A 23,420-nucleotide genomic window follows, 5' to 3' on the forward strand; every position below is an offset into this window, starting at 1 on the left:
CCTGTGTAGCATTTCCCCTTACTTCTATCATTGTAGATGGAAAACTGGTCTAAGATTGGGTCTTAACCTTGATGTCAATTTTACTTGCTTTCAATATGAAGGCAGAGGAAGTTTAGATTTTTAAAAAGCCACTGAGTCAAGTATCTGATGTCTATGAACCCTTTCCCTAGAAAAATGCACAAACTCATAGGTTGTATTAGAGTAGAAGCCATACAAAGTCAGATGGAGGGGGAGGAGGGGAGGAAGTGATGAGGAGGGAAAAGCTGGCCGTCAGACTGCCAGAGGTTTCCCAGACAGTTTCCCTTCCTGCCATATGGCAGTCCTCGTCTCTCTTGGCAGCTCAGATGGGGCAGCTAAAGCTGCACAGCCCATCTGGCTTCTTGTCATCTCCCTCTAAACCCCTCCCTCAACACTCAATATCATCATCTCTTTTATCACTTAGCCCCCAGTCTGTTTAGCTTTCTTGCTGGTTCTTCAGTCCTTATGAGGCCCTCTCTGTCACTGGCTCTTTCGCCGACTCGTTGATCTCTTTCTTCAACTTATTGTTTGGGAAGATAGCTCAAAAGCCCAAGTGAGAGAACCTGACTACTTCCAAATGGCTAGAGCAGAAAACAATTTATTGAATACGCTAATGCTCCCCCTTCTCGGCAGCACAGAAATCTTGCCTCGTTTTCCTGCCCTTTTGAAGATGGAGGAAGAGCTGATGAACATTTTGAGGGAACACGTCTAAAATCAATAGCTTGCGCAAACAGTGATCATTACCTATGGAGAGAAGGCTGAAGAGTTACTGCACCTCTCTGACCCCTCAAAGGCAGGATGGGGTCGGACAAAGAGAAGGGGGAGCCAAGGAAAAGGGCTCTGGATCCGTTAAACGAAATGTTTTTGTTTTTGAACATGTACAGAATATGAACTTCCAGAACCCGCGTCATCGCCCGCCAACGCCTGCGTCCCCAGCGGCTGTGGCAGAACCTCGGCGCCTGGCCCAGCCCTGGCCCGCCGGCGCTCGCGGCAAAGCTTGGCGCTCCAGCGCGCGCCTCGGCCGACAAAGGGCAGGCGGCGGCTGGGCACGGCCGCCAGCTGGGAGGCGGGTCGGAGGCGCGCGCTGGGGGAATCCCTGCCGGGCTCTGACGTCACCGCAGCGCTGGCCTATGAGGAGCCGGACAGGGGGATTCCCGCTCCGGCTGCCGCTTCTCCGGCTTTTTAAATGGTACCCTGGGGAATGCACTCTGTGAGCAGTGGGGGGAGTAGGGGGAAATGGAGGTTGGGGGTGAAATATGATGGCCCTGGGGGACGAGACTTTACTATTGGGCGTCAAGACTGGCTTAGGCCTGCGGGTTGACCCAGACGCGGTTAACCCAGACGAGGTAGGGCAAAGTCCTCCGGAGATGGAGTGGAAACTGGAGCGCACTGCCCCTCGGAAGGTACGGACTGAAGAAGAGATGATGTGGGTGAGTAAGGCCCTTTTGATTATAGTCCCAACTTCTTACAGGGGCTTCTTATCGAAGGCACCGTTTGTAATACCTGTTTAGGACCGAAAGGTAGCACAAAACTCTAAATCCCGATCTTAATTTTGAGTCGTGTAATTTATTTATATTTCGAAGGATACTTAAAAATGAATGTGGTTTGACGAGCTGAGGATCTAGAAACATTCCACACCTAACACGATTTTCCTAAATAGTTTCTCTCTCCATATGTTATCTATATTTTCAAAGGAGAATGTCATGCGGGTGCTTTCCAAAGGAATGAAGCAGAAGAGAAGTCAAAGTTCTCCCGAGGTGAGTGTCCAGTGCTTGCTCTAGGTCTCTGTCTTAAATATGACCTTGAACAAATTGATTCTTGCTAAAGAAGATATTTGTTGGTAGTATAGGGCGGTATGAAATTATGAAAAATTTAAAAATCAATTTTATATTTTCACTAATTATATACCTAAAATAATTCTGTAAGAAATCGAAGATCCCTAACAAATAGTGGTAATCATTTGTACCTGAATAGTATTTTCTAGTGTATGCCTCAATAGCAAAGAACGAAACTTGGATATGTCAGGTAGGCAGTATATTGCTAGCTGGCTGTTATAATTTCAACAGTGGCTAGTTGCGCTTCCCTCTGCTGCAGTCATAAAATTGCCACCCAAAAGAAATGGGAATAGTGCCACCTTGTGGACAATGAGAAGTGACATAATCCACGGCTTTTATTTCGGTTAGTAGAGTAGTAATCTAAAAGTTGATCCAATGTATACTTTTTCTCTTTGAAAGTCAGAACCCAAAGGTTTTAGCCTCTCTTGTAATCAGTGTAAAGATAAAACAAATCCAGGTGATTTTTTTTCTTATGTGTTTCCCATAAAAACAATCCTTAAATGCTTTAAATCTCTCATCATCGTTCATCTTGCTTCTCTGGTTAATAGTTCACATTCCTTTAATCTTTACTCACAGATTCTAATTTCAAACCTATCATTTTTTAAATATTTTTCTATTCCTTAAATTTTTCTATATTTAAGTAGCAACACAATAGATTGAACACATAACTGCACTTTCAGAATTCAGTAACTAATAAAATCTCCTTAATAGTGGGAGTAAACATAACACTTAAGTCCTTAAAATTTCCAAATACTTTAATATTTATTTTTCCTTCCATACATAGCTGAAGATTTCTTTTATGTATAACCATGACTCCTAGGTATTTACTGCCTAAAACAGACAACCGGTCTTTTGGTCAGTTAATAAGAGTATAACTTTGTTAATTTACTTGTATTGCAATAACCTATTTTCATATCTAAGCTTTAAATTTGGAAAACCTAAATGTAAGTATTCTGAAAGCGTTTGTTTTTAAGTTTTTGACCAAAGAAAAAAAGTTTTATTTCTTATAACAGTTTTATAGGAACAAGTTTTGTTTATAAGTTTTCTCGAACGTGATTATTCAGATTAAAGTTCTGCCATTGTGTTTCATGTTACAAATTTAGCCTCAGTGACTTCAGCCGACATGAGGAGCAGCAGTGACCTGAATCAAGTAGGCAGTGTATTGTTAGCTGGCTGCTTTGCATCAATTAAGCAGCCACAACTACCCTGCCACTTGCTTCTGGATAAATTCTTCTCGTTAATGAAGTGCATTGGTTACCTGTATGTGATGGGTTGGCAGTGTATTGTTAGCTGGTTGAATATGTGAATGGCATCAGCTAACATGCAACTGCTATCTTATTGCATGTACAATGAACATCAGAGTATAATTCAATCTGTAAGTAAAATATTTGTGTTTGTGTGTTCTTTTAGCTATGAACCAGGGTACTCTTTATTATAATACTTATTATTGCTACTGCTTTCTAATGGTCAAGAAACTACTAGAATTATTTAAATAATTTCCAGGCAACATTTTGGAGTCTCAAATGCTTGCAGACAATATTAAAGTATTATACATTTATTTTTGAACATAAAATTTAGGATATAATGATGATCTGGACAGAAAGCCTAAAAATTTTCCTCAAATTTTCATCTGAGTTATTAGTTTTCTTCCTGGATGGTTTCTTAATATGACATTAGAGTAGGTTTCTATAATGATGTGTGTGTGCCTGCTGAAGGGAGAACTGAGGTAACTTTGCAGATGAGTCAGCTGACTAAGACATTTTCACTTGAAATATCAAAATTATTTTGGGGTGGGGAATGAGGTTGAATTTTTTGGAGGTTTTACCTTAAGTTTTACTTCATTTTCTGTAAAGTCACAGATTTATAAAGTATTTGGAAGAGAGCATGAGATTTAGCTTGTGAAGTAGGAAGAGCTGATCATACAATATGATTTTAAATGTTTTCTCATTCCCTTGGAGGCCAGTTTGACCCACAGAGCAGTGTTAGGTATGTGCTGGGTCCCAGACGTATAGTGTGAATGTTTGCAACAAGTTCATAGAACTGACTTTAGTGGTTTGGTCAATTAGTTACACCCTAAATGAGAAGTGAGAAATATATCACTCTCTACTGTATTGGATTATAAATTGTTGATAAAATAATTTTTATTCTTACCTTATTTAAATTTGAACATTTCTAAAAACATGGGTTAGATACCTATAATTTGATTCTTATGCATTTTGCTATTCTAAAGTTTCATCCTCTTTTTGTTATGCAGTATCATTCTGTTTGCAGGATATTTGTGTTTAAGTGTTCCTTTCATATACATATTTTTTCATCTTTATTTTTAAAGGTTAAATTTCAACAGGTTATTTTTTATAGAAAGTCACTGACTAGTTGATCAAAATAAAACCTACTAAATTTAGAGGCTTGGCTTTTGTGTTTTAATATTTTTTAATTTTTAATTAAATTTACTAGAGGAACATTGGTTAATACAATTATATAATTTTCAGGTGTACATTATCATTTGACATCTGTATATTCTATTGTTTACCGTGTTTTAATTTTTATAAAGAGCAAGGTATAAAATGCCAACATTTATACTCAATAAACAGCACATTTAAAGCTGTCCTTCAGTTCCATATTATTGAATGGAATGAAATAAAGATAAATTAAGGAGCTCAATGGGGTAAAGAGAAAAATGAATATATAAATTAAAAAAGTTTTCATAGGTGTGAGACAGAAAGAGGGGGGGCCACACTTGAACCTCAAAGGAAAAGAAGAGGGAAAGGGGGTTGAAAAAGAGGAGGAGGGAGGTCCTGCTGGTTGGGAAGTATTTTCTCTCATATGTTTTTTCTTGGGCCAACTATTGTGCTGTCCACTGATGCTAGGGATGTGACTGCTTCTCATCACTGCCCTCTGGAGGGCTTCCTAATTCCTTTCTGCTCCCCCGCCGGCCCCCCTCCACTGCCCAACCAAAAGAATGCTTTTCCAGGTAAGGTATGGCCTTAGCAGCTCAGCCACTGTGAGAGAAGGGAAAGAGAAGAGTGAGGAGTGTGATGTGTTAGTTTCTAGGTGTAACAGTTATTAGAATTTTATTATTCCATTGGAAAGATGAAATCAAGCTGAGGGATAAATATCAACAGTGTCCCCACATTAGCTCCATCCACACATGTCAATTTTCTTTCAAAGGAACACTGTGAAGGAATGTGATGTTTTGTACAGGGACCACTTGACACGTTTTAGCTCATGCAAGGCAATCTTTTGAAACACAATATGCTTAAAGAAAACAAATATAGAGAAGTATAGTTTTTTTTTCTTCTTAGGCTTTGTTTACATTTTGTTTTCTTTTATTGGAGTGTTTTTCTACTTATTACCTGCAGATAATCCAGTTAGGTCAGTAGTTACAGTATACTATTAGCAGCTTTGCAGAATTCAGTAGCTGAATAAACTTCCACATTTTTTTGTAATCTGTCAAAATAGGACATTTCTAATAAAAATAGAGTATATATATGATGTTTTTTACTCTAGATTTATCTTTGGAGAGCTCTATGATACCCTGATCAAATATGATTTTAAAGAATTTGGGCGTGCTGGAGCTAGGTTGTACTGGTTTATGAGAACTGATAGTTAAATTTTCAGAAATTTTGTAAGCCAGTTATTAAACCATTGTTTGATTGAAATTGGCCATGTATAAGCATTTATACCAGAGAAATTGGTAAATGCTGCAAATTAGGGCTTCTTCTCTAGAGAGTTGGTTGTTAAGCCTTTATCAGCTTCCATTTTAAATATGCTATATATGCTACAATTAAAAAATTATATATGTGAACATATACACATACTACGGATACACTATAATTAGTTAAGGATTTTCAAGGATGAAGTATGTTTTTCGGGGCATATTTCAGGCCAACAGATTTATTCCAGTCTCCAAAGCTGTTGTTACATATGCCACGAGATAATCAGGAGTTAGTATAAAGTATTCTTCTACCTCCCAAAGAAAACAAACCAAAAAAAAACCTTCAAGTCAATGAGTTATTGACAAGTAAATGTGTTGGATTTTGTTCCTTTGTCACGAAGACAACAGCTGAATACCCTTTTATGTGATGTCTGCTATTTTTCTGTTATACTCCTCAGTTTAGGCAGCCTGTAGCACTCAGTCCCAGGCTTTTTGATGCTGAGAAAGGGTATACATTTTTATATATTATGCACAATTCAAGAAAGATGCATTTCTCCCCCTGCCCCCAATTTACCTGGAGCTATTCATGTAAGACATTGGAATCCTAGGGAGCAGTACATCGGCAAATGGCTCCACCTCTTTCAGTACACAGAGCCTTATTGTTACAGAACTCTGAATGGACACCTATAGGCACACTGTCAAATCCCCACCTGCCTTCCCTGCATACCCAAAGGGCAAGGGGAGAGAATCAAGCCCCTGACTACGGTAGAGCCTGTAAGTTCAACAAAGTAACTAGGATTAATATAGTATATAAGTGAAAAAACCACTTCATCTGGCTTTGGAGAGAACTAGTGATTTTAGGTGAAATGGACATCTGAATTAACCTATAAGGAATCAACTGAAACGATCATATATGCATGGCTTTATTCTTACGCTTGGGATTTTCACTCAGAAATAAAGACAGACTCAACTGTTAATATTCTATTTATAAAATTTGAGTTGCTTCTGGAAAATAATGTAGAAATATTAAAAATGATGAAGGCTTTTTCAAATGTTGTATAATGTTATTTATAAATGATTATTTGGCCAGATGTAGTAAAACATATGAATCTCTACTTAAAACAAACAAAATCCTATATGTGAAATAAAAAAATATAAAAATTTGAATCTATATTTTACATTTTTAATGTTTACTTTGTGTTTTATTACATAAAAATAGCCATTTACAGTTAGTTACTCCAGAAATTTCAGTCAACACAATGTTTTGAAATCAAACAGTGGTCTAGTGTGATGTCATTTCATTAAGTATGATCCTAGAAAATTTCAAGTTGAACAATAGCATATTGAAGCATGACAGTAAGTAACTGTGTTTTCTAAATTATTCAGTCTGGTCAAATGAAGTATTTAATATATTTCATTGTGATTCTTGGGTACTCTTTATTTTTACTTTGGGTAACTTCTCTGTTGTAGGGACATTCATTACCACTCACTAGCAAGATAACATAAAAAATCATCCACATTTAATTGTCAGAGTATTTAAAATAAGACCAAAACTTCATGCAGACATTTCCATATTCTGACTATTTCATTTGAATGGCTCAATGGCATTTTCATAGATCCTCTCTTTTTTTAATGATCATTTGTCTAATCAGATCTGCGATCTCAGGCCTGATGACCTCAATGGATTCCTCTGGCCTCCAGGACTTCAAAACTTGACCCTCAGGGTTGACCAGATACTTCCAAAAATTCCACCTTGGTTCTTTCTTTGAAGAATCTAAAATAGAATATATTCTTATGAGCATAATTTTATTCTTTGTCAAGATTTTCAATTCTGTTAGCATCTGCATAAGTGACAACTTTAGAATCAAGTTTAGGATTGTCATAATGTTAAAAACAAAACAAAAAGTAAAACACCCAAACAAAGCAAAACTCAAGGTTTGAGTAGCCAGATTTCTATGTACTTGGTGACATCACTGATGATTCTATTGATTTAGAATAATCATGAAATAAGGTGGTTTATTTTAGATTTGCTGATCTAAACAAACAATCTACCTTGTCATTAGCTTAAAACTTTCAGTTTCTTAACATTTTTTAATAGGTAAAATGATGTTCTAAAGGTTCTTGTAATGGGTTTCATGGATTACTTTTCATATTAAATACATGTTTTAATATTGTTGTATATTACATAGCTGAAAATGGTAAGGAATTCTAAATAGTCATATTGTTTTGAGAAATTATGGCATCCTTTGACACATCTTAATTTATATAAGAAATGTAGATTTTTTCCCCATTTATGTCATCCTGGATCTATGTGCATTATTATTAACAAACATGAGAGAAAAAATGACTAAAATTCATCAAGTGCCTACAATGTGCCTAGTAACACATACTCAAGGCTTTAAAGGCATCCTGTCATGTAATCTTTATAGCAGCCCTGTGAGGTGGGTATTATTATCCCCATTTTGCAGATAAGAAAAATGGAGTCCTAGATTCAAGGTCATGTGGCTGGTGAGTGGTAGAGCCTGGACTGACATCTAGATCTTCCTATCTCAGATCTTATGCTCTTAAACTCTGGCTCTATTACAGGGGACATAGCAAAGCAAGCCAGTTTTAGGTGGACGATGACAAATTATTTTTCTGTACATGAGGGGATTCAGGTGTATGTGGGACACCCAGTCAGAGGAGGCAGCTAGATATGTAGCTTTGGACCTTAGAAGAGAGAACTCACTTAGGGAAAGGGGATAGATTAAGAAGAGCCCAAGTGGATTTTTAGCAGAATCTTGAGGATAAGTAGAATTAGGGGCGAATGGAAAAGAGGTACCTGAAGAGGAGAAAGAGAAGGGGCCAGAGTGGAAGTCACTGGTACTATGACTCGCCAGGTTCAGAAGAGTCATGGAGAGAAGTCAGATGCAGTGATTTAAGAAGGAAATGGAGACAGGGAAGCAGAGAAAACATGTGTTAACTATTCTTTCAAAAACAGTGATGAACTAGGTAGAATGAATACACTGTCTACAGAGTTTTTAAAGGTGAGGAATACTCTGCTTTATGCTGGGAGAACAACCAGTGAGGGAGCATAGGTTAAAAATAATAAAATGTAGCCTAATGTTTACTAATACATGTTTTGCTTAGTGTACTGTGCCAGGTATTTAAATTGGTTATTATTAGGAGTATTGCTGATTAAATCAAACATCAATGACTCATTATGAGCATATTATTACATTAAAACCTTCTTAAAATCATTTCGAAAAATAGCCATTTTCTATAATGGAAAAAATGCGTTTCTAAAGATACACCAGGGCATGGCTCTCTCTAGCTGATGTAACATCTTTTTTTTTGAATTAGAATAAGATACCCTTCCAGGTGGGTACAGTCCTTCAGCACATGCCTTGCCTCTTGGCTGGGTTTCAGATGCCCCGAGCAACCTGCACACCTGTACAGAGCAGTCCTTTTGCGACCACATGATCAGTTAATGTCCCTTTTGGCTAGTTTTAAAAGGTCTAATTTTAATTTGGCCATCATCTCAGTCCTTGTCTTTCACCTTTTGATTACACAGGGTAAGTTTCAGAACTTTGTTTTTGCGATAAAGGGGAAGAACCAAGGAGCTATCGTGCCCAACTGTTTGGCTGCTATAATTAAGGAATAATTGGGGCATGTGTTCTGGCTTTTCTTTCCTCAGTGTACCCTAGAACATCATTAGCTGGTTGGTTGGATCTGAAGCTTGATTGCCTAACTGCAGTCATAGCTTTATCAAAACTCAAATAATCTACAGTGAAAACAGGACTGAAGATATCATGTGAATAAGCCAGATGAGAGGACAATAGCTGAACATCCTTTAGCATAGTGTCTGGCACAGTGTAAGACGTGTATAAGTACTTTACTCTTATTATTAACACAATTTTCCAAACAATCTTAGGAGGTAGATACTATTGATATCATTTTACAAATGAGGAAACAGGCACAGAAAAGTTAAGTTATATGCTGGAAGCCACATGGCAAAAACAACAGAGTAGGGGTTTGAAGTCAAAGTCTGTGCTCTTACTCCCTAAACTTCACTGTCTTTATGCTAACTACCCCTGGCAAATCTTTAAATAGATTTCTGTAGCTGGCCTAATTGTAGAAATAGCCTAATACTACTTTGCTCAAAAAAAATTATTATATTGTTTTGAATTTTAACAAAAACCCGGTAAACTGAGCATTTTAAGTAAGGCAAAATAAATTAACCACAAAGATATGTTTAACTAAGAATGCTCAGCAATATTCATTAGAGACGTAGAGCTTTAGTAATTTCCCCAAATGCCAGTTAAATAAGAGAAGAAATGAGATATTTTTTGAAAATAACAATGACCACACTTTAATTCTTCAGGAATATGATCATAAGGAATAAAATACAGTGGAGTAGATGTATTTTGCCATCCAATAAGTTAAAATATATTGATTTCTGGGCAGCATTAACTTCTATAAACTTCAAAAGGATAAAATTTTAGCTTTTTGATAGACTTATAAAACTTTCCCTCTAAAATATTTCAAATGAAATTAGAAAGTATGGTCCTGATATATTTGTTTTTAAAATGAAAAGCAATTAACATTAAATTGGTGAGGCAAGATATTTACCAACAAGAAATCTAAATGCAGGTTCTGCTTCAGGTCCTAGAATCTTAATCTTGTGGAAGATGGGAAATGTTACTCCGTAGTTATTTCTTGCAAAAGATACTACTTCCTTGCTTGGGCGGGGCTCCGATTCTCCAAACTGATTGCATGGAAAAGCCAAGACGCTGAAGTGGAATGGTCCAAACTCTTTGTGCAGTTCCTGCAGTGCTAAGTAATTTCTGTCTGTGAGTTGGCAGTCACTAGCCACGTTTACAACTAGTGTAACCTCCCGGAAAAAGAAAAAAAAATCCAACCGGAAAGTGAAGCAAATAAAAGATTAAAAAAATTCTTTTAAGTAGTTAAAATCCTAAGCCATTTTGGGAGAAATACAACCTTTGATAGATAGTTATTTCATATTTTTAGACATACCCAATTTTATTGAAAAATCATAACCTGGATGCATGAGTTAAGACTCTGAAAGATCACTACCATTAAAAAAGCATCAGATTCTCATGACAGTTTATTTTAAAATAAAAGATAATACTGATAGAGTGCTTTTTAATGTTGCTAGATTGTGGACTTAGTACTTTTATTAACGTCTCCATAATCATATTCTTAAGCATAAGAATTTCCTAAACAACTTAAAGTATGAATTCAGCACATAAAAGAAAACATTTTAAACAGTTAATCAGTTTAACAATTAGAACTATATAAACTATGAGAACTCTGATGGCTAAAGTGATATACTAATAACATTACTTTATTATAAATTATTACTTATGACTATTTCATAGTAAAAATTGATTCTAGTAAGAGAATAAACAGAGAATGTGTACAAACAAAAAAGAAATAAAAATGAGAAGGTGGAACTTACTTTGCCTTTAAACTTTTCCAGAGAAACTGGTCTTCCTTTTGCATCTTTCACTTCAAAGGTATAAAAGCTGTTGATTTTAGGTTTTAGGAATTTTAGCTGTAGAAGAAATAGCATTACTGTGCATAGAACCATAGACAGCAAAACTGCAAATACCTTTGTTTTGGGCCCGGAACATCTTAAAGGGTAAGCTGTAAGAGGCTCCATTTTGGATGATTCTAGAGGGAAGTCTCAGCACGCTGGAATTCAAGGAGGAGCTGAAACTTGAAACCGACTACTCATTTTAACGGAAAACCAAGAAGGACAGACTAGCTCCTTTCCTTACTAAGGAATAGAAAGACCCGTCTCATATGGGGAATGGAAACTCCTGAACACAGTAGAGCACTAAAAAATTTCAACGTCTTTATGTTGTCAATGGCACTTTTTGCTAGAAAAATGAAATTTTTGCTAACGCTTTAACATCCTCCCAACAAAGAAATTATTTCACCAGAAGATGGTGCCCTTGTTACTTGAAAGCTGTGAAGTACTCCCAGCAATTGGTTAGATGTAGAACAGATCAGAGTGTGTATTAAATGTGATCTATTAATATGATGTATGACCTGAAAGACTTGAATATTATATGTATGGATTTTAAACAGGTTATATGAGTTTAAGAAATTTATATTGGAAAGGGCATTGAAATATTGCAAAAGGCTACTTACCCTCACCTCATCCCTCATCTAACTAAGGCAATGCCAGGTGAACATAGTGAAAATAAATAGATTAAAACAACCATGGCTTAAAAAAGAAAAAAACAACCCTCCTTTATCATAAAGGAAACTATAGTCCAATGTTTTTTAAATTTTTGATTATGACCCACAGTAAGAAATGAACTTTACAAACTAACTGACACGTATAACTGAGAAGTTTCATTAAACAATACTTCCCCTTTGAACTGCAATGTACCTTGGTCAACTGCATTTTTAGAACACCTGATTCTGACCCATGAAAATGATTTCATGATTCACAAATGAGCTACAACCAATAAATGGAAAAATACTGAATTCTGTAATAAAGCGGGAATTTAACAAATAAGATTATCCTACCAAAAAGGCAAAACAACTCCCCCCATTTCCACCTGAACTCACCTCTATTTGGGTGCTTTATTTTTTATCTTTATTTTTGATCTTTATTTTTCCTCTGTCTGTTGCCTCTTATAGGAGGCCTAACTTCAGTGTTGAAAATTTTAGGAGTAGTTATGGAGATAGAATTGCATAACCTGAAGTCTGTGGTTCCTTTAGTCACCTTAGAATCTGTCCTATTTAAGATACGAAGAAGTATAATCGCTATGCTGTACACTTGAAACTAATATAAAATATTTAATGTCGACTCATTGAAAAAGAAAAAGCATTGCCAAATTCAACGAAATCCTTTTTTTCCACACCAGTTTAAAAAGTAGATAACACTGCCTACCCTTGTTAGGAATGTATTTTGCTTTTTTATTCCCATTGATTGTCCAAAATTTTGGTTAATAAATGTCTTAAATAGATAAAAAGAAAAAAAGATGCACTGCAAGTTTTGAATTAAGGTGCTTTGTTCCACTTGGGCTTGACTGTTGGTGTCATGGTGTGTTTCCAGAAAGTGCTAAGGAAGTACATGGAATTTTGTGAGAAATCTGTGGGAGTGCCCTTACTATCACTTTTAGATCTTTGGATCTTTGGAGGATGTGCTAAGGAGGCTGCCAGCTCTGCTCCTGGTCCCTGCTTCTGTGGTTTGCATGTTTGGGGAGGGATAGTTGAGCAAAGCCCACAGCTTAGGCACGTAAAACCTGTCAGAGACCAGTAAACCATTTTACTCATGCTCTCATGGCCTGATAAGAATAGACACATAGAAAAGTATTCTCTTGTAAACTAATTTCCAGCAAAGAACAAAAATGTACAGGAAATGGGTTGTATCACTTCTTAACTGATACTTTTACTTTGGTGTTCTCTGGCTGAGTTATTAAAACAAAGTCCCTGTGTTTATATGACATCTGAGCACTGCTTTTCTGTTTCCAGAGCGACAAGCCTCTGTGGTTTCCCTTTTTCATAGTAAATATGTTTCAGGTCTCTCTGTCTATACTAGATATTTTAAGTAGCTCTTCAGGCTATTCGAGCACATGGCTCAGGAACTCGAGTTTTTAAGTTAATATATAGAACACTTACTGTAATTCGAATCATGTAAACCAACCTCATTATAACTGTGCTTTGAGGGAGGGGACAGAGGGGTTATCTTTGGGAGAGAGCTGACTGACCATCCCTCAGGGAGGGCCCCATAGGGTGATACTATTTTGATACAATTGTTATGATAGTTTCCAGTCCATTGTTTTGTAAATACAGAAACTTCCATCAAGTGATCTAGAGGTTGGCTGTATAAATTTGCAAGAAATTGCTGTATAGGCCAGCATGTCTGTTTTTACAACCAGAAATAAAACAATTGTATGGGCCTAATGTTTCATGTTGGTTTGACCAGAAAATTCACTCTATATAAGAACTACTTTGAAAGCTTAAGTAAACCTCTTGTCAAGCCACTTTGTTAATTTTATGATTCCTAAGGCTAAAAAACATGATCTATAAATATATATATATTTATGATACAAAAATATCCATATAGGCCCATTACCCAAACAGTCAAGACAACAATTTGGGGAACTCCTATCCTGCACATTGTGAACACAAAAAGATTTTGGCTCTTAGACATTTCTTCCTTCTTCATTTGGCAGAGTCTTTCTCTGTATATATTTAAATATCTCTCAGTTTTCTGGGGGATCTGTCATCATTGCTTCCATGTTCGATGTATACAAAAGCATTCTGAGATTATAAATATATCAACATTGCAGATTTATCTGATAAAGAATAGTATGCTGGAAAAACCACCAGCGTTCTTTCAGAAGATCAAGGAAGACTTCCTAAAGGAGGAGAAGAGATTGATGAGGTTGAAGGTCAAGGTTAAGGGAAACTACTGGGTCAAGAATGGAATAAAGCAGTTGACTCAGTTAATCAACCAACTCAGGCACTATAGAGAGTACAAATAAAGTGTAATTGATAGAGACATCTTCGCATAAGTTTGAAATCAATTTTGGAGACAAAAAAATACATATGAAACAATTAGGGAACAATTGCTAAGGACACAAATAACTAAATGCTAAATAAATGACCTATGTTTGTAGAGAGCATTATATACATAAAACATAAACACATGACATGTTTGTAGAGAGCTTTATACTAGACATGATTTATTTATATATTAAATAAATATACATACATATTAAAAGGGCTCACATGTAGTATAAAGCTCTCTACAGATATAATGCAATAATTCTTTGAAATAGGAAGAAATTAATAACTCATCCAAGATCACAGAACTAGTAAGTGAAACAACCAAGACTGAAGTTTAGGAGTTTGAACTTTATAACCAAAATTATTTCAAATATGTTAAACCATTTCTGTAACAGATGAAGTATGTTTCCTTAGAAGAAAACTCATAGACGATATTACTGTGTTATATAATAAGGGGGTTTTATTCATTAGGAGACATTTAGTTTTATAGGAAATCACTGAAAGCGTCAGAAGAGTGGAGAGAGTGAAGAGCAACAAAAAAGCTAGGCCATGTGGACCGAAGTTATCTGCAAGGGGTCACAGGAAGTTTGCAGAGCAACAGGTCCAGCTGAGAGAAGATAGTGTCTTAATGAAGGCAGCCTTGGTCAACGCCATACAAGGGAATAGGTAGATGCTAAAGACTCTTTGGAGCCCCCAGTGGCAGGCATTGGCAATGCAGAATAAAATTTGAAACTTGCTTGTCACCAGTATGTCATTCCTGGAATGTCCAGGTTTTTCCTACCCACTGAATTATTTGTGTGTCAGATTATTTACCACTAGATATGTGTTTCTATTTTCCCAGTTGTTTCATTTTGTTACTTCCTGACCTTATTTTTAACCTCTCTAGGTTCTTATTTATTTTTTGGCTCTGGTGCTCTGAATTCTTCCCGATTTAGTGTCACTATAATGTGAACTCTCAAGGTAAACAAGCCAAACCGATGTGCTTGGAGTAGCAAGTCATTCATCCTTTTTCCCTTCTTTGTCTTATTTTTCTTATCTTCCTCTTCCTCTCTGTTAATAAATACTTGAGTCATTTAAAACTATGCGACAGGCATTTCCTCAGCAGGAGATAGATCCTTAAACAAAAGTTTAAAAACACTGAAGATGAAATAGCACAATCTATAGCAGTGTTTCCTGTGCTGCTATAATTTGCATACAGCCTCTGTGATTTTTTGCCATATCTGCATACCATTTGTTATTTACTTAAACATTTTTTTTTCCAAATTGGCTAGTTTTTTTACTCAAGTTACTTTTTATAAGGGAAAACTTTATATCAACATGAAAAACTTTAAAACATTTAAAAATGCACAATAAAATACATATTATTTAAAAAATGTTCATCTGTACCACTACCAACAATATGTCCCTAGCAGAGGGACTGACTGAGAAGTTTACTTTATACACAAAATGTAATGAAAAACTGTACTCAAAAACTTTTTGAGAGTTTTTTTGTGCTGAATAAAAATTTACTTCCTTTCATTTGTTGGTCCTAGTTTTGCCATAGAGAATACAAAGTAGGTTTTCTTTTTTTTCATAAATTGCCTTCCTTTAAATATTTGAAGACAGTTCTTTTTGTGTTTTCTTTCCTCTAGATCATGTACCTCAGGTGCCCACACTCCATTCTAGTGTTGCTCCATTACTGTGTTTTCCTGACCTCCTGTCATAGCAGTCCTTTTTCTCTAAATAAACTCAAGTTTTGAATCCCGGCCTGTCCATCTTCTTCTTGAAGAACAATTCTGAGGCTGGGCACAGTTCTCCAGGTGGGTTTTTACCAGTGCAGAGATTAGCTCGGGTTTCACTTGCCCTTGTTCTAGACACTGTTTAACCCTTAATGATACCTAAACTTGAACTGCCTTCAAAGGTAATCGCGTTATACTGTTGACTTACGTTCCGGTGGTGGTTGTCCAATACTGCCAGCCCTTTCCACTTTGTGTCAGTTCTCTCCCATGTTACACCTATGCAGTGAAAAAACATCTAAATGGGAAGATGTCTCATGCATCTTGCTCAATTTAATTTTGCTGATTTTGGGCCTTGCCCCAGACTTTATTCTGAATCCTATTTCTTTCCTTTAATATTTTAACTGTCTTCTCAACTTTGGATAAACAGTTTTGATAAGTAAGTCTCCATTCCAGGCACTGATAACAAATTGAACAGCATAAGGCCAGAGACAAAAACCTTTCAGCATGTTATAGGGGGACTCATGCAGGCTGACATGGATCCAGTGAGACCTGTGCCGTCTGGGGCACTGGCAGCAAACTGCTTATTTCTAAGTTTGTCTAAACTTAGGGAGCATTTTTATCATTTGTCATTTTTTTAAAAAATAGATAACTAATAAGTATTGGTTCTGGGAGCGTTTTGAGTATTCCGAGGTCATTTATCTGGCCCTAGAGATTCGAACTTATTTAAAACACCCAGACAAATGCTTATTGCTTAATTTGTCTCACTCTCCAGTTTCTGCAGAAATTTCTGTTACACCCTGTCCAATTTAAAAATCATTCTTCTTAATGGAGAAGAAAGAAAATAGTTTATTTCCTTGACTCTGGATTCTTTCTTAAAAATCCTTTGTGCCTTTTTAGCACTAATTGCTTCCAGGGGAAGAGATTCATTTATTTATTATGGAGTATCTAGATACCAATAAATGTCCTTACTCTGAAGATAGTAATACAAAAGACAGAGTCTCTGACCTTCAGGAATTTATAATACAGTGCAGGAAATAAAAAAAATCAGAAAAGTCGAATATGAGCTGTCTCAGTCTGTTTGAGTTACTATAACAAAATACTGTAGTCTGGGTAGGTAATAAATAGAAACCTATTTCTCACAGTTCTGGTGGCTAGAAGTCTGAGTTCAGAGTCTCAGCATGGTTGGGTGAGGACTATGTTCTGGGTTGCAGACTTCTCACTGTATCTTCACATGGTGAAAGGGGCTAGGGAACTCTGCATGTCCTCTTTAATAAGGGCACTAATCTCATTCATGAGGATTCTACCTTCTTGACCTAATCACTCTCCTAAAGCCCCATGTAGTAAACTGTCACTGTCAGGGTTAAGATTTCGATATGATTTCTTTTCTTTTTTCTTTTCTTTTCTTTTTTCTTTTCTTTTCTTTTCTTCTCCTCCTCCTCCTCCTCCTCCTCCTCCTCCTCCTCCTCCTCCTCCTCCTCCTCCTCCTCCTCCTCTTCTTCTTCTTCTTCTTCTTCTTCTTCTTCTTCTTCTTCTTCTTCTTCTTCTTTCTCCTTCTCTCTCTCTTTTTTTCTTTTTGCGGGGTAGGGAGAACACAGGCATTCAGACTATAGCATGAACAGATGTTCTAAAAAGCACAGGGACTGGATCGATTTATTAGCTAAACCCTGGCAGGGTTGCTTCCTATTGGTTTTGAGGTTATACACTGCATGCTCCAGGGGATGCCACTTATAAAGACAATGATCTGTATGACTGTATGCAGTGGTTTGAATCCTGGATCTGCTACTTATTAGCTCTATATCTTTGCCCATTAACCTTCATTTTCCAACTCTGTAGAATGAGGGAAATGATAGTACCTTCTTCACAGGGTTGTGAAGAAGTTTAAATAAATAATCTCTCTAATGCATTTATCCCAGCGCTTGGCACATGTTGAGTACTTGATAAATGTCATAATCACTAATAAAATGTAATAGAGCTTTATTGGAAACACACAAAAGCAAGCTATGGAAGCACAAGAAGGGCTATGGATTAATTCCCAATGGCTGATGTAATAAATTACCACAAACTCTGTGGCTTAAGACAACACACATTTATTCTCTTACGGTTACAGAGGCCAGAAGTTTGAAATCAGTTTCACTGGACAGAAACCAAGGAGTCAGCGGGGCTTCCACCACAGGCTTTAGGGGAGAATTCATTCCTCGCCTCTTCCAGTTTCTGGTGACAGCCGGCACTTCTTGCCTTGTGCATCATTTTAATCTCTGACCCTGTTGTCACATTGCCTTCCTCTCTTCTGTGTGGAGTCAGATCTCCCTCTAGAAGGACACGTGAGTGCATTCAGGGCCTATGCAAAAAATCCTGGATAATCTCCCCATCTCAAGATCCTTAATTACACCTGCAAAGACCTTGAGCCATTTAGGGTAACATTTACAGGCTCCAGGAATTACGATCTGTATATCTTAGGGAGTCATTATTGTATTAGGATTCTCTAGAGAAACAGAACCAACAGAGATACATATATGAGGCTCAAGAGGTTATGGAGGATGAGAAATCCCACCGTCTGCTGTCTGCAAGCTGGAGAACCAGAAGAAGGGTGAGGGCTGCTTGGCTAGTGTTGCAGAGGTTGCAGTCGTAGCTGGCCACCTGACTGTGGCCTATGGACATACTCTACTTAGTCCTACAATGTTCAGAAAAATCAGTTAAAAACTATAAAAAGTGGGGAAATTGATATGAAAAGTCTAAATTTTAACTTCTGTTAAAATACGGGACATGTCCCTCTGTCTTCTTATTAAGGCTGAAACATGAGCCTCCAGTTCTAGAGAGATCCCCACTGCCCACTCTTCTTTTGTCTGGGGCCTAGTCCTCCTAGCTATTGAGCTGGCACTGTGGTTTTCCACGGACGAGAGAAACCAAAAGTGGGAGGATACACGTCTGCGGTGGGCCACGTTTCTCACTCCAGGCCTGCTTCTCTCAGCGCCTTTCCTACCGTTCCCTTGCCTAGGCTTCTGAGTTGGAGACGCTCGATTTGTATTTCCATGACTCTGTCTTTCCCTCTTTACAGCTTTCCCCTTTCCACTCAAAAATTAAGAAGGTCAGAACACTTAAAAGAAAAGACAAAAAAGACCCCAAACAACACTGTTTACAATAGCTGAGGCCCCAGGATCCCGACCTCTCTTTTTCTGGGGAAGGTGTCATCTTCGGGCAGTTTCTGGAGAAAAAGACCCAGCAGCAGTGATGAGAGCTAGCCTCTCCAGACGGAGTGGCTGCAGGAAGAGTGGGTGATCACATTCACACACTTATTTAAAAAAAAAAACAAACAAAAACAGTATTTACTGTCTCAACGTACTAAGATATTTCCTCCCTATCTTTCCTTTATAGATAGGAAATAGGACCATGTTGAAATTCTCTATTATATTTTCTACTTGGCAATATTTTGTGGGCATTTTCATGTTTTGTTGACTATTATCTCATGTCATCATTTCTTTTTTAGATTTTTTGTTATTCAGGCAAAATTCACATAACATAAAATTAACAGTTTTAAAGGGAACATTTAAATATGTTCACAATGTTGTACAAGTACCACTTCTATCTAGTCGATTATCTGAAAATAAAACGTCTTACGCATTGAGCAGTTGCTTCCCATTTCCTCCTTTCCTCAATCCCTGGCAACCACCAATCTGTGTTCCACATCTACGGATTTACCTGTTCTGGATATTTCATGTAAATGGAATTGTAAAATATGGATCTTTTGTGTCTGGCTTCTTTCACTTAGCATAATGTCTGAGGTTTACTCACATCGTAGCATGTTATCAGTACTCCATTCTTTCCTATAGCCGAGAAATAGTCCATTAAATAATACATAATGTGGAAATATACATAATATATTAATATATAATAAAATACGTGTGTGTATATACCATTAAACGAATAGAATATATACCATTCCACACACATATTCCCCATGATTTATTTATCCATTTATCTGTTGATGAACATTTGGGTCATTTCCACCTTCTGGTTGCTGTAAATAGTGCTACTATGGACATCTGTGTACCTTTATTTGTCTGAGTCTGAGAAACTGTTTTCATTTATCTTGAGTATCTACCAAGGAGGGGAATTGCTCAATCATATGGTAATTCTAGGGTTAACGTTTTAAGGATTTGCTGAATGGTTTTCCACAGCAGCTGCACCATTTTACGTTTCCTTTACCAATGCATGTAGGTTCCACTTCCTCCATATTCTCACTAACGCTTATTATTTATTAATAAATAAGATAAAAGCTATCTTAGTGGATGTGAAGTAGTACTTCATTGTGGTTTTGATTTGATTCATTTTCCTAATGAATGTAAACATTTCTAATGGTTGCAGAGTGTTCCTTTTATAGAAATTGCATAATTTACCTGGTCGGTTCTCCATTGAAAACAATGAGTCCCCCCATCTTTTTGCCCCTGTGAACACATACACTGCAGTAACACCTCGTGTTCTCAGTTGAGGGCATGGATTGTGCAGTAGGACAGGTGATGTCAGGGTATAACATCTCCACTTACCGTGCGGTCTTAGGCAATTAATTTCCTTAAGCTCTAAATCTCAGTTTCTTCATTGATAAAATGGCAATATCTAACAGACATGCTTCACGAGGTATTTCCAAGAATTAAATACGAATACGTGCAAAACCCTTATGGGCTTGAATGTGGTAAGCACTCAGTAGGTGCCGCATGGTTTTGCACATCTTCGCTCCCGTCTTTGAATTCTCCCTTATGTTCTTAGAGGTGACAGTGCTGGGTCAGTAGAGGTTATGCACATATTTGAAAGCGTGTGACACACATTGCCAAATTGTCCTTTCCAGATACTAATTTACGCTCCACCAGCAGTGTTTGCCAGTGTTTGTTTTCAGAACCTTCAACACTGGAGATTGTTGTTTTAAAAAATCATTGCTGACATCTCATCATTATTTTAAATTTGCATTTCTTCGATTGCCAGTATTATTGATTAATTTGCAGGCATTTATAAACCTCTTTTGTGAATTTCCTTTTTTATGTACTATACCCATTTTTCTCTTGGGTTGCTAAACTTGTCTAAATTTTTCTAAGAGCTCTCTATATTAACCAACATGCCTGCCATTTTGTTAAAAGAAAATTTGTTTCCAATTTGTCACCTGCATTTTAATTTCACATAGCTCACCATTACAGGATCCGTAAATAACTCCTGGTGTCAGAGGGGATAGACAGATGTTGAGAAAGTTAGGCCTCAGTTTTATACAACTGTGAAATGAAAGGTTTGGGCTAGAAAATTGCTGTTTATTTCTGGATTTGAAATTTTATGATTTTATATAATCATTTTGAGTGTTCAATACATGATATAGTTTCAACTTCATATTTTATATTGATATGCAATAGGAATAACTATAAAAATAATTACTCCCTAAGCTCTAAGTGTGTATGTGCGTGTGTATATATATAGTAACATTCCCCCAGGTCACAAAAATTCAAAATCTCATACATACATTTTATTTGTATTATAATAGATGAGTCACTTATAAGTCTCTTAAATTTATTTTTTTACTTCTGCATCATTGAGGTCTTTATACATGACAGTTTGCTTTTTTTTTGTGTGGTTAAATAGGTATTCGATGTAGTTAATACTACATATTCTAACTTTAAGAGTGACTTTGTGAAGAGACTGTCGGCTGAAGTTCCTGTTGCCAGTAGCCCAATTACCACAAGATGGCAGCAAAGCCAAACCCGGGATTTGCCATCCCATTCCTTTGGGGAAGAGCATTCATCCTCTGACCTAGAGTCTTCTAGGTCCATGCTGAAGATAACACCAGAGAAAGGGACCTTGATTTTAGGTGAGGTAATAGAAATGCCACTGGCCAGTTTTGAAATGTTAAACATAATGTATTCCTGAGAGAATCTTTGCCTTTTAGAAACATCACGTGTCACATTTAGTCAATTGCTTTTCTGTTTTTCTTCCTTTAAATTAGAAGCTTCCAAGGTATGTGTGAGGGGAATGAAACAAAAACAAAAGAAGACACATTATATTTTAAATATGTTTCTAAGATTTGCATTAGTAGATGATCACTTTTCTAAAAAGTGTAATTATGTGTGAATATGTGTATGTTTATGAATGAGTGGTCATGTTTTGCAAAGCATAGAGTTTTAATGACTGTTTAGATTTCTGGTCTGTGGCAGTCAGGAAAAAGACATATTTGTAATGCAATAATCAGGTATGAAATAGGAGAAGAAAAAGATGAAAAGAGAGGATGAGAGGGCGAGAAAGGAAGAGGAGAGGTGGGGTGAGAGGATAGAGAGAGAGAGAGAAGAAAAGGGAAAATGAGAATGAGACAGTCTGGTGGACAGGGAACTAGGATTAACCTGTGGAACCCTGAAACACAAGCTCTCTTTCTAAACTAGGTAAGTCTAATTTAGGCCCATCCTTCAGAAGCAAAACTTGCCACTTGTCATATAGTGATTTAATTTCTCTTCCTCCCTTTAAAAATCTTAGACAACATAATTCATTGTTTTATCAACATGTTTAAGACAAATCCCTGCATATTGAAAGGGAGCCCGAATCACTTTTAAACCAATGAAATTTCCAAGTAATGGTGAGTATTGATACTGAAAGTAGCTGGTTGAAGCAATAGGGGATACACAGTATAAGAAAGATTATTGTTATGGCTGTCTTCTGAAAATCTTTTGTATCCCATTATAATTGAGAGGTGGTTTTTATGCTGATTGTTTTAGAGAAATTTCTGGCTAAAGTTAGGGACCCCCTTTTTCCTTTCTAGGTCCCAAATTAATTTATTATTATTTTTTAAATAAGGCAATGCATGATAAATTCAGAATTCTAAGAGACAAATTATCAATCAAAAGATTTTATAAGAAAGTCTATTTTATTTTCTACTTAAGCTAATAAATATACTGCATATTAATCAGATCCATTGGTTTCTCAGTGCTTTGCTGGTAGGGTTTCTTTCTTTTTGTTTCCACAGAATGAACATTGAAGATCTCCGCATCATAAAACTGACATTTGCAGAGTTTCATTTGCAGTCATGCTCTGCAGACAAAACCCGAGAGGTTCCGGCTCCCTTAGTCTGGTGGACCTGACTTCTCTTTTGATAACCGGGATGATTATTAATTTTAGTACCTTATTGCAAGTTTTTCTTTCTTATTTGAACTTCTGAGAGCTGCCTTCTCCTCTATATTCATCTACAAATAGCAAGTCAAAAACAAGCGTGCATAATTTCTAAGGACAAAGACCAAGATCTAAAACTTTGCAGAACATTTCATGTTTTCATTCCCCCTTTCCCTGTGATGTAACCTATATTTCTTAGATTTTGAGTTTCCCAGGACTCAGAAGCTGGGTTCTAGGAATATTAGTGACAGTTTATTAAGCCCATGTTTGTGCAAATGAAGAAGGAACTGCCATGTGGCAAAAGGCCAAGATTTTCTAATGGTCCCTTTGCCCCTGAGATGAAAAATGATATGACAGATAATTAGTTTTAGAGGATGACTCACCACGGTTTTCAGTGCAGTTAAAAGTCTGGTATAGAACTTTCTCTATCCTGAAAGACAACAGATATGAATAATAATGTTACAAATAACATTCACTCTTCTATTAACTTAGAAAATATTTCACTGATGTCATTTCTGCAACAGGAAGAGG

At 36.7% G+C, this 23,420-nt stretch overlaps 2 protein-coding genes across 9 annotated transcripts in view; one reads left to right on the forward strand and one right to left on the reverse strand.

Moving 5' to 3' along the window:
* The first annotated feature begins 1,320 nt into the window (after nt 1-1,320).
* CDC20B (cell division cycle 20B) overlaps nt 1,321-23,420 on the forward strand; it is a 42,287-nt gene continuing 20,187 nt past the window's right edge. For 3 of the 4 annotated variants that reach the window (XM_036225957.1, XM_016142342.2, XM_036225959.1), the window contains exons 1-3: nt 1,321-1,448; nt 1,713-1,775; nt 21,378-21,603. In XM_036225957.1, the coding sequence (XP_036081850.1) occupies nt 1,386-1,448; nt 1,713-1,775; nt 21,378-21,603 (352 nt within the window). In that variant the 5' untranslated portion in view covers nt 1,321-1,385. The remainder of the gene's footprint in view (nt 1,449-1,712; nt 1,776-21,377; nt 21,604-23,420) is intronic. The other variant, XM_036225958.1, reaches the window with a different exon arrangement.
* Nucleotides 6,670-11,271, reverse strand: GPX8 (glutathione peroxidase 8 (putative)). 5 transcript variants are annotated; one of them, XM_016142340.2, is made up of 3 exons: nt 11,123-11,216; nt 10,120-10,381; nt 6,670-7,282 (listed from the first exon to the last, which is right to left on the reverse strand). In XM_016142340.2, exons 1-3 carry the CDS (start codon nt 11,171-11,173, stop codon nt 7,119-7,121), a joined length of 477 nt encoding a protein of 158 aa, XP_015997826.1. In that variant the 5' UTR covers nt 11,174-11,216; the 3' UTR covers nt 6,670-7,118. The 5 variants fall into 5 exon arrangements, with proteins under 5 accessions (XP_015997826.1, XP_015997824.1, XP_015997825.1 ...); XM_016142338.2 differs by having other exon boundaries at nt 10,120-10,384; nt 10,970-11,215; XM_016142339.2 differs by having other exon boundaries at nt 10,970-11,210.

The sequence above is a fragment of the Rousettus aegyptiacus genome, unplaced genomic scaffold, assembly GCF_014176215.1.
Source record: "Rousettus aegyptiacus isolate mRouAeg1 unplaced genomic scaffold, mRouAeg1.p scaffold_m13_p_8, whole genome shotgun sequence".
In the NCBI taxonomy this organism is placed as follows: Eukaryota; Metazoa; Chordata; class Mammalia; order Chiroptera; family Pteropodidae; genus Rousettus; species Rousettus aegyptiacus.

Coding starts and splice junctions, on each gene's coding strand:
- GPX8 (XM_016142338.2), bottom strand. CDS start 11,173: ATGGAGCCTCTTACAGCTTACCCTTTAAGATGTTCCGGGCCCAAAACA. Junction 10,385..10,969: donor TGGAAAAGTTTAAAGGCAAA/GTAAGTTCCACC, acceptor TTCTTTTTCCGG/GAGGTTACACTAGTTGTAAA. Junction 7,283..10,119: donor TGCATTTAGATTTCTTGTTG/GTAAATATCTTG, acceptor ATTCTATTTTAG/ATTCTTCAAAGAAAGAACCA.